At 34.4% G+C, this 12,146-nt stretch overlaps 1 protein-coding gene across 1 annotated transcript; it reads left to right on the forward strand.

The window, feature by feature from the left end:
* Positions 1–307: 307 nt before the first annotated feature.
* Positions 308–3,159, forward strand: LOC115990924 (probable galacturonosyltransferase-like 3). Its single transcript, XM_031114694.1, has 2 exons — positions 308–929; positions 1,011–3,159. The coding sequence occupies exons 1-2, from the start codon at positions 404–406 to the stop codon at positions 1,511–1,513; spliced, it is 1,029 nt and encodes a 342-aa protein (XP_030970554.1). The 5' UTR covers positions 308–403; the 3' UTR covers positions 1,514–3,159.
* Positions 3,160–12,146: the final 8,987 nt, after the last annotated feature.

Raw genomic sequence — 12,146 nt, forward strand, 5'->3', positions numbered from 1 at the left:
ATCCATGTTAAAGTGCAAAAAACGGAGCAAGAAGAGGACAAAACGTACGAGGTGACAGTGTACGGTAGCAAAAATTACAACCGCACCACACGATCACGTCCCGTCTTTCCAGCCTGTTTTTAGTTTTACTTAACCCCTCCAAGATAAAATTATAGAGTATTTTTATTTTATTTTCCTTTATATCCACACGGTGACGGTGACCACCGAAAACAATTAAAATACCAAAACTACCCTTTTTCTCTTTTCCAGCTCTCTTCCACTAAAAATAAAATATACAGCCCCTATCCACTCCTCTGCTCTCCTCCTCTTAAAAATTATAACCCCTATTCTGTTCTTTTCTTTTCTTTTCTCTCTCTCACTCTCACTCATCACATGCTCAAAAATCCCACACTTGTTCCTCATCATGCCGCTGCTCTTTCTTCTACTACTATTTCTCACCGCCACCGCCATATCCGCCGGAGACCTCCCGGGTTTCAGAGAAGCACCTGCATTTCGAAACGGAAAAGAATGTCCTCGAATAGTGCGGTCCTCGCTGGACAACCCGTCAATGATCCACATCGCGATGACGCTAGACGAGACCTACCTACGTGGCTCCGTCGCCGGAGTATTCTCCGTCCTCCAACACGCCTCCTGTCCGGAAAACATCGTCTTCCACTTCATCGCTTCTCGCCTATACAGCCACAACAACAACCTCCGCCACGTCATCACTTCAACGTTTCCGTACCTGAGTTTCCACCTCTACCTCTTCGACTCCAACTTAGTGAAAGGCAAGATCTCCTACTCCATTCGACGCGCTCTCGACCAACCTCTCAACTACGCCCGGATCTACCTAGCGGATCTGGTTCCCTCCGCCGTTCGGCGAATCATCTACTTCGATTCCGATCTCATCGTCGTAGATGACGTGGCTAAGCTCTGGAACATCAATTTAGGTAACGATGAGAGAGAGAGAGAGAGAGAGAGAGAGAGAGAAATTGTGATTATTATTATAATATGTTTGTTTGTTTGTTTAGGTAAGCATGTGGTGGGAGCGCCAGAGTATTGTCACGCGAATTTCAGTCACTACTTTACCCAAGAGTTTTGGTCAAGGCCGGTATTGGCGGCGTCGTTAAAGGGGAGGAAGGCGTGCTATTTTAACACGGGGGTGATGGTGATAGATATATGGAAATGGAGGGAAGGGAAATTCACGCAAAGATTGGAATATTGGATGAGAATTCAAAAGAGGTATAGGATATATGAGCTTGGTTCATTGCCTCCTTTTCTCTTGGTTTTCGCTGGTGACGTGGAAGGTGTTGAGCACAGGTGGAACCAGCATGGACTCGGAGGTGATAATTTGGAAGGGCTATGTAGAAACCTTCATCCTGGTCCTGTCAGTCTTTTGCATTGGAGTGGCAAAGGTAAGCCTTGGCTTAGACTTGATAATAACCGACCTTGTCCTTTGGATACTTTATGGTCTCCTTATGATCTTTTTCTTCGCCACCACTCCTCCAACTCCTACTTCTTCTCCGATACTTAAACCCACCCACCACACTTCCAAAACTAATTACAACTAACACATCTCTTCTTCATTTTATGTAATTCCAGATTTTTAATTTCATTCCTTTCCTTTCCTTTCCACTTTCTATCAATATCATCTGTTTTTGTACAGCTTGGAATGTTGTATTTTGTATCAAAATAATTAGATGCTCTTCTGCCTCTCGTTGACTATTCTTTTTTACAAATTCATTTGTTGTTGGTGCAATCCAAAAGTTGTTTTACACTTTCCAGTTATATGTGTCGGTATGAAAAATATCATTTCATTATTTTTATTTTTACAAGGGAAAAAGAAAATTATCTTTGTTCTCTTTTATAGTGCGATAATGATTTCTAAGCATCGCTTTCCATATGAAAGAGAGATATGTATATATATAACCCCCAATTATATTATAATTATAATATATGTATGTATGTTAAAAAATAAAAATGTCACATCAAAAAATTATCTATTCTTATTCTAAGCTAGGAAATTTGTACAACTGCCCAAATCTTAAACCAGTCAACTTAGCTCGAATATGCGAATCCCTCTTCAATTTATGCTCTTCATTCAATACCGAAATCCGATTGTTGTGGAGTAATTAAAATGAGAAGATTTTTTTTAACAAAACAGATTTACGAAATTGTCAAACTTTGTGCCTCATTTCATTGATCAGTTTAACAGTCCATTTTGAACAGCTGTTTGAAGCCGACCGTTTAAAAAATGTGAAATTGTGGAAAAATTAAAAATATTTTTTTTGTGAAATTGTGGGAAATAAATTCGATTTTTGAAACTGCACATTATTGTATGGTAAGTTTATGAAAAATAATTATTTATGTTAATTGAATGTTTGGCAATAACATAAATAAATAAATAAAGTTTCTTGGTTTACCTGGAGTGCCAAGAAGCAACTTACAGTCTCACGTTCTTCCACAAAATCTGAATATCGAGCATTGGCCTCCACCGCTACTAAATCGTGTTGGCCTCGCCAACTTTTGAAAGATTTGGGCATCTTTCTTTCAACACCTCCTAAGCTTTGGTGTAACAATGTCTTAACCTTGGCTATTGCTTCTAATCTCGTTTTCCACGCCAGGACGAAACACATTGAAGTATATTACCATTTCATTTGAGAGCGTGTTCTTTGTCGTGAATCGTGATCTTCTTGTCAAATACAAATACTGATGATCAGCTGGCTAATGCTTTTACTAAGAACCTTCCTATTCCTCGCTTCCAGTTCCTCCAATCCAAAATCATGTTGCCTCTCGGCCCCCATGACTTTGAGGGGGGATGAAAGTAGAAGAGATAAGGTTCATTTCAAAAGCTAATGGTAACTTCCAGACGATGTCGTTTTATTTAAATGAAAACAACATCGTTTGGTTAAGTGAGGCGTGATGATATTTTTGCTCAAGACACTGTCGTTTTGCTGCCGTTGAATTTATCAAGTGACACGACGCAGTATATCTTCCATAGCTCTGCATCTCCTTCCACAACTCTGCTTCTTCTAGTGTTAGATCAGATATTTTCTGTTAAATATTTCTTGTTGTACCAGCTGAAATATTTATAGAGTTTGTTAGAGGTGGAATCCCCATGTGTTCATTTATAGAGCTCTCTATAAAGAGTCTCCTCGTATAATCTGTTGCTTAAGCTCAGTAATTCAATCTCAATTTCTTACTCAAATCTTTCTCTCCCAAATTCATCTCTATTTTGTTTTCCATTTTCTCTCTGAGCTTTGAAGCTTTCTCCCATTTTCTTTAATAAAAATTTTAAACATAATAACAATAACAATAACAGTCTCACTCTTTGCTCCTGATTCCACTCTTTTAATGTACTCATAAAAAATACATGGACTCGGGTCCTGTGAGAAAATAATTAAGATACAAATAAAAATAGTAGACCTGAAATAACTGGGCTTTGTTTGTGTTGGTTTTTAGAAAAAAACAAAAAAATGCATCAACAGAATTTGTGGAGTCACGATCCCTTTAATCGCTAACCATCAATGCTCATTTGAATGGACTCAAATGAAAATTCTCAAACAAATCTTTTCGAAAAGTGAGCCAAGAACACAAGGTTAATACAAACAAATGTTTTGTGGCAAAAAACCATGCAAGCTTAGAATAAAGGAGAGGGTGAAAATGTTACTTTGGAGAATTTGACCAAATGTCCATTGTCCAGGCAACAAAGGACAATCGTGCTCAACGAAAATTATCAGGAACTCCTAAATTACAGTAACATGGTAATCATCCCACCCTTGAGCACGGCTTTTATGATTTGCACACATATACATATATTTATTATTGATGACTAGCAGTAGTCAGATGGTTATTTATGCTTTTTTTCTAGGATTTTCTAGTTCTTACGATCAAAACATGTGACATCAAAAACAAAATCATTTGTTTAAGGAATATAAACAACTCACACAATTAAGTACTACATAGCTCAAACTAGCAAAATGCAGAAAATAACTCATCAAAGCTAAACAAGGTACACAGTCATAAAATGCAAATTTCATTAACCAACCTTAATTACACACTTAGTAGTGTGCAAAAAAAAAAAAAAAAAAAAAAAAAAAAACAAACAAACAAACTTTTTGTGTTTTTCAAAAAATTTTATGACAAAAACAAAATGCACACATTATGCTAAATGAACAAATGCAAAAGTAATGCATGATAGTGCTTAGCTAAGCTACAAAGGGTACATAAATAAGAAATATCAATTTCTTAATTAACCCATGAGTACATGTACAAACTAGTACATACTTATACAAAATCAGAAATAGCTTATACACACAGTTATGTAACACACACTTTCTATATTTCTCCACAATATCAAGCATTTTCTAAATCAAGAGAATGATATCATAATTCAAGTAATCCTCAAGAAAATAAAAATAAAAAAATAACTAGACACAAAATAAAATATTTTTGTCTTTTTGAAAATTTTCAATGTTTTTGGATTTTCTGTCTTTTTTAATAATCAAAAGAACCTAAGAAAATAAAACAACCAAAAATTGAAAGAAAACATGTCCACAAATAATTGAAAAAATTAAATCAAGGACAAGTAAACAACACTCATCTTAGTGAATCTTTTTTCATGCATACAACATAAGTCTTTGGTGGCTTTGTAGGTGAAAAACCATGAGAAACAGAATGTATTTGAGGGATTACAAAATTCTTCTAAGAGAGACTAAAATCCTGCAATTTCCTTTCACAAGCCAACAATCTTAAATTTTTCAAAAGCATATGAAACAATTTATCAGAACTTGTAGCAAGAGATATATCATCACATATCCTAGACTGAAACACAGAATGCTCAAATTTCAATTTATGACAATTAAGACAAATGTGATCGGAAACACCACAAAAGTGACAAATAGTGACAAATTTAGGAACATCAGTATTCCTAACAACAAATCTAATCTTAGATTTTGGTTTTTGCCTCAACAAAGAACAATTTGGTCTAACGTGACAACAACACTACAAAGATGACAGGTAGGCACAAAGACAGATTTCTTCTGCAATTTACCAGTAGGTTTAGACATAGGTTTAGAAACTTTAGAGTCTACATCAGAACTTTTACCTTTGTCTAACCTAACAAAATAAACATTTTCTTTATGATTCCTCTTAAAAGGAGGAATATAAACATTGTCTTTAGGCTTAAGAGGAACAAAAACAAAAACAGATCTGTTATCAACAAGAAGTTTGATATTAGACAAACTTTCAAGTCTAGCTTCAGACTCAGCTAACTTTTATTCCAAACTTTTCATCTTGAAAGAAAAGTTGGTTTCTTAAATTTTTTTTTTTTTTTATTGGATTCATCCAATCTCACAATTATTTCCTCTTTTTCAAGATTAGCCAATTTTAACCCTTCCTTGAATTTCTTGGCAATTTTCATAGATTTGTTAATTCCCTACTAAGAGTTTCACGTGCACCAATAAGATCAACAGAAGCAATATTGTCCTTTTTATTCAAATTTTCACAGCCAAAAGCATTAAGACACTTAAAATTATCTATGATAGCAGGGATTAAGGATCTCACTCAGGACATTAATCCAATCAGAGTGAACTCACTCTGATACCACTTGTATGTTCTATTTAGACCCCTATAAATCATATTTGTTTAACTTAATTAATTAGCCAGGTAAATACTTAGATTAATTATTTAGATCTAGATTAAACTCATGCAATCATATTACTTAGTGTGGAAAAGTAAAGAAGTGTTGACACCCTATTTTGCAACATGTATTTAACCTCACATGGAGGATAAAATGGTAATTTCACATTGGAAATATGCATCTTGATTCTGGTCATTAGATCCTTAATCTCATTTCGCCAAAGTGATCTTGATGTTGTAACGATTAAATCGACTGGTCATGAGCCTTAATCGGACCATTAGATTAAAAATTATCATCAAATCAAGTTTTAATGGCTGAGATGCACTATCACAAATTGAGTCCGACTATATGTGATTATGAACAATTGATTTCAATTGGTTATAAGTATAATCAATTTGAGATCGATGATGTTTCATAATTTGGTTGGTTAGGACTACATTTTATGGTAAGGTTGCACACACCTAATTAACTAGATAGTTAAACATTAATTATTCAATAAGTAATTTGTTCAATTATCTTTTAATTAGAGTAAATTTGGAACCAATTAAGTCTGAAATGGAAGTGATTGGAGCCATTTAATGTTAATTGGGAGCTAATTTGGGGACCTATTGATGTTAATTGTGCTGAAACTATTTTCTAACAAATGACCTCTGCTCACCATTTCATCGATATCTCTCAGAATATTTTGAATCTGTGAATGAGGTTATTTTTCCCAGAAACTAGACATCCAGGGTTTCAATTTGAGCACAAGAATGAGACAATTCCGATCATAATTGAGGCCGATATAATTTTTCAAAGTTGGCTCTATAGGTTGTTACAGCAACTACGAGAAAACCTAATTTTGGCTTGCTCCTCACTCCCACAAATCTTTCCATTTAATGCACCAGATTTCCCCCAACGCTAAAATGAGGTCTAGGTTCATGATTATTTGTCAACTCTCATTAAATGACCTTCCATTCATATTTCCTCCACCACTACTATATAAACCCCCCATCTCCTTCATTCCAAGACACAAAAAATCTTCCTCTCTTCTCTTCTCTTGAGTTCTAGTGAAGTTGAGTAATCTTGTCATATCTTGGTCTTCCTGAAATACAAGGTATTGAGTGAGACTCACTTTCCCTCTCCTAGTTCTTCTTTTCCTCCACCCTTAGGACCTCCACCAAGAATCCCCTCCTCCATTACATGGATCTTGCATGAAGGTATAATCCCCTTCCCTAACTGTTTGCTTATATTGCCATGATGAGAATTTAAGATTAAAGCATGATAATTCTCTTGAATATGTTTGAATGTTCTTAATTGTTCTTATGTGTTCTTCACATGTTCTTAGTTGTTCATCACATGTTTATGCATATCACTAGATTTAATCTTAAATCCACATCAAAAATATGAAAAACATGTTTGTTTAGTAATTCTTTCAAATCCTTGAATCTAGGTTATCACTATCCACACACATTCACTAGAATTTATTTTTCAATCCAAATGCAATGCTTAATAAATTGAATTAGGGTTTATCACATGCACACACATTTAACTCAAAATGTAAATTGATTGATATATTGGATGATATGATAAGAATGTTGGCCACCATAGTCTAGAAGACCGGTTTCACTGGGCAAGGTAGGTGCCTAATACCTTCCCACCTTGTAACATAGCCTCCGAGTTTAGATCAAGGGTTAGTAGATCAAATGCTTATCCATGTACTTTTTGATTTTTAGATTGTAACTAGAAAACAAAGTAATGTACTTTATCTTAGATTGTATCTAGGACCAAAACCATGTAATTTCCTATGATCAATGTAAATTCAATTTCAAATTAATAAAATGAGGAACTTTTCAATTTTGGTTTTCTTATTTTTCTAATAATTAAATAAGTGGCGACTTCATTGTAAAACCCTTAATCGAAAGGAAAAAATATAACCAGTCGAACCTCCATTTTGAGAGGCAATAACACGACTCCACCCATTCACGGGGTTTGGCCCAACACATCATAAAAACGGGCCGGGGGTGCGATCTCTCATAGTGGTTCTGTTTACACCCTATTTTGCAACCCGTATTTAACCTCACATGGAGGGTAAAAGGGTAATTTCACATTGAAAATATGCATCTTGATTCTGGTCATTAGATCCTTAATCTCATTTCACCAAAGTGATCTTGATGTTATAATGATTAAATCGACTGGTCATGAGCCCTAATCGGACCATTAGATTGAAAGTTATCATCAAATCAAGTTATCATCAAATCAAGTTTTAATGGCTGAGATGCACTATCACAAATTGAGTCCGACTATATGTGAGTATGAACAATTGATTTCAATTGGTTATAAGTATAATCAATTTGAGATCGATGATGTGTCATAATTTGGTTGGTTAGGACTACATTTTATGGTAAGGTTGCACACACCTAATTAACTAGATAGTTAAAAATTAATTATTCAATGAGTAATTTGTTCAATTATCTTTTAATTAGAGTAAATTTGGAACCAATTAAGTCTGAAATGGGAGTGATTGGAGACATTTAATGTTAATTGAGAGCTAATTTGGGGACCTATTGGTGTTAATTGTGCTAAAACTATTTTCTAACAAATGACCTCGGCTCACCATTTCATCGATATCTCTCAGAATATTTTGTTGAATCTGTGAATGAGGTTATTTTTCCCAGAAACTAGACATCCAGGGCTTCAATTTGAGCACAAGAATGAGACAATTCCGATCAGAATTGAGGCAGATATGATTTTTCAAAGTTGGCTTTATAGGCTGTTACAGCAGTTACGGGAAAACCGAATTTTGGCTTGCTCCTCACTTCCACAAATCTTTCCATTTAATGCACCAGATTTCCCCCAAGGATAAAATGAGATCTAGGTTCATGATTCTTTGTCAACCCTCATTAAATGGCCTTCCATTCATATTTCCTCCACCACTACTATATAAACCCCCCATCTCCTTCATTCCAAGACACAAAAAATCCCCCTCTCTTCTCTTCTCTTGAGTTCTAGTGAAGTTGAGTAGTCTTGTCATATCTTGGTCTTCCTGAGACTCAAGGTATTGAGTGAGACTCACTCTCCCTCTCCTAGCTGTTCTTTTCCTCCACCCTTAGAACCTCCATCAAGAATCCCATCCTCCATTATATGGATCTTGTATGAAGGTATAATCCCCTTCCCTAACTGTTTGTTTATATTGCCATGATGAGAATTTAAGATTAAAACATGATAATTCTCTTGAATATGTTTGAATGTTCTTATGTGTTCTTCAAATGTTCTTAGTTGTTCATCACATGTTCATGCATATCACTAGATTTAATCTTAAATTTACATCAAAAATATGAAAAACATGTTTGTTTAGTAATTCTTTCAAATCCTTGAATCTAAGTTATCACTATCCACACACATTCACTAGAGTTTATTTTTCAATCCAAATGTCATGCTTAATAAATTGAATTAGGGTTTATCACATGCACACACATTAAATTCAATATACAAATTGATTGACATATTGGATGATGTGATATGAATATTGGCCACCATAGTCTAGAAGACCGGTTTCACTGGGCAAGGTGGGTGTCTAACACCTTCCCATCTTGTAACATAGCCTTCGAGCTTAGATCAAGGGTTAGTAGATCAAATACTTATTCATGTAATTTTTGATTTTTAGATTGTAACTAGGAAACAAAGTCATGTACTTTATCTTAGATTGTATCTAGGACCAAAGCCATGTAATTTTCCTATGATCAATGTAAATTCAATTTCAAATTAATAAAATGAGGAATTTTTCATTCATGGTTTTCTTATTTTTCCAATAATTAAATAAGTGGTGACTCCATTGTAAAACCCTTAATCTAAAGGGAAAAATATAACTAGTCGAACCTCCATTTTGAGAGGCAATAACACGACTCCACCCATTCACGTGGGTTTGGCCCAACACACTATAAAAGGGGGCCGGGGGCGCGGTCTCTCACAAGAAGACAGTAATATGATAACCCAGGAAAACCAATGAAACCAACCGTTTCAAGATAAAAACCTAGAAATGATTTAACTTAGTTATCCTTAAGGTAAACAAATCCACTATGATATAATGGTAGTTTACAATAGATTTAAACCCTAAATTAAAGCTACCTCTTGTAGAACTTACTAACATGACCACGTGCAACTCCAACTCCACGGACTCTGCTATCTTGAATTTGCTGAACAAAAACTCTCACGTTTGTGACTCTAAGATCCCACTCAAATCTTTAAATCATCAGCTATGTATGATCTTGTAGCAGCAACTTCAGATCTATCGGTTCTAATAATGTGTAGATAAAATTCCAGTAGTGACTTTAAAGGGAGAAGCACAGTATCTTTTAGATCTCAAAAGAGCACCTCCAAAGTCATAACAAAACATGCCTTAGAGTTTCTTTTAAATATTATGTGAAATAGATCTGAAACCTTGATCACTTAATGGGCTTAATGCACTGTTGGGATTAATTAAAATTCTGCAGAAACACATCTCAATCGGTCGAACATGTTCTCTCAATAGGTCGAACCTGGCATGTTTTGAATTCCTGAACTTGCAACTTCATTTTTCTTGTATTCTGACTTGCAGCACCTTGAACATTATCTAGTCATACCTATAGACTTAGGAATCTATATCTAGACAAGTTTGTGTTCACGATTTGCCAATTATTCTAAACTTTTAGAACCTAACAAATAGTGTTAGGTACATAATTTTTAGATTGGAAACCATGAACAATTGTAACAACTTAGAACTTAGTTTGTCTAGTTGGTTAATCATTTGTTCAAGACCGACTCAAGAAAAAAAGAAACTGGATTGTTATTGTGCTTGATTTCGACACCAGTTCGACAGGTCAAGATTCACTTAATTTTACTAGTTGAATTGTATGTCTCAACCAATCAAGAATCGGGCAAATTGCATATTCACTAGTTCTTCTCTGTAGTTGGATGTAGGGTTTTGTGCAACTCAAGTGCACTATATATACAAACCCTAGAGCATGTTTTTTTTACATATATAAGAGAGCAGTGTTTTGTACACAATCAAGATTCACTTAATTTTACTAGTTGAACTGTATGCCTCAACCAATCAAGAATTAGGCAAATTGCATATTCACTAGTTCTTCTTTGTAGTTGGATGTAGGGTTTTGTACAACTCAAGTGCACTATATATACAAACCCTAGAGCATGTTTTTTTACATATATAAGAGAGCAGTGTTTTGTACACAAATCTGGAATTTTCTAAGTCCTCTTGAAGTATCAACCGGAGACTTATGTGCATACTAAAGATCTAGTGATCAAGTGAAGTTGATGCAACTAGTTTACAACTATTTTCGGACAAATCTTTAAGGGTGGATCTTAGAGTCACAAACTGAGAATTCTTGTGCAACAAATCAAAGTAGAATAGTCTATGGATCTCTAAGTTATGTGTGGTCACGTCATTAAATACTACATAAGGTAGTATTAGATTTATGGTTAAATCTTCTATATAAACTTTCATTTTATTCTAGTTTGCTGCCTTGAGGATTGACAGTTAAATCCCCCCAAGTTTTTATTAGTGAAATAGTTTGTTTCACCGATTTTCTTGGGTCATCAGTTTGGAGTCTTTATGTGATTCATGTTTGTGTGATGTTATTCAATTCAGATCTAAAGTATAATTAATCTATATAATTACTTGGCTAAGAATTAGTTAATATAATGACAACCGTGGCCTAAAACCCTAACATATAGATTTCCTTCCTTAGTCTTGCAATTTATATTACCATGGGAAAATTGTTTATATAGAAACCCAACCTAACAACTTAAAAAACCTTTAGTGCCCGTTTGGTAAAAAGTATTTGTGTTTTTGTTTTCAAAACAATGTGAACATCGTTTTCAACAAATTGGGTTGGAGAAACAACCAACGTAATGTATATCACTTGTCATTTTCTTTTTCTTTTTAATGAATCCTTGTTTCCTTTATGTGTTCCTTCACCTTCTTTGTTATGTTCTTTTTAATGAATCATTATTTCCTTTATACCTTCTAGTGTCTCACAACATGGTAATTCATTTGCCTCTCTGCTCTCCTCAGTTCTTTACTTGCTTTCTTATTTTTTTCTCGCATAAAAAGATTAATTTTCACATTCTTACTCCAAGCAAAGCATACTCTCTCTGTGTTCTTTATTAATGGACACCAAATTGATTTATGAACAAATTTTAGGTAAAACACAAATTTGAACAACGATTTCTCCATTTATTATTATTTTTCTCCTCTGTTACCAACCAGAATAACGGAAATAAATAATTGAATGAAAGTTTCAAATGGAAATAATAAATTCATAATTAAGTTTGAGACTTTAATTGAAAAAAAAAAAAAAATGAAAACCCTAGGATCTAATATGAACATGATATAAACAATGGCTTTTTATGTAAACTTGGAGGCCATGGTCCCTTAACCCTAATGTAGTTCCAATCCTGTCCACAATTCGATCAATTCAAAAATGGTTAATGAGTATAAGTTGAGATGTTGCAATTCGGAGGCTCAGACACGGTAGAAACCACTACA

Source organism: Quercus lobata, chromosome 1 (assembly GCF_001633185.2).
Source record: "Quercus lobata isolate SW786 chromosome 1, ValleyOak3.0 Primary Assembly, whole genome shotgun sequence".
Taxonomy (NCBI): Eukaryota; Viridiplantae; Streptophyta; class Magnoliopsida; order Fagales; family Fagaceae; genus Quercus; species Quercus lobata.

Bases quoted from the DNA above. Each gene is read 5' to 3' on its own strand.
- LOC115990924 (XM_031114694.1), top strand. From the start codon at position 404: ATGCCGCTGCTCTTTCTTCTACTACTATTTCTCACCGCCACCGCCATA. The intron at 930-1,010 runs GTAACGATGAGA...TTGTTTGTTTAG, and splicing joins GCTCTGGAACATCAATTTAG to GTAAGCATGTGGTGGGAGCG.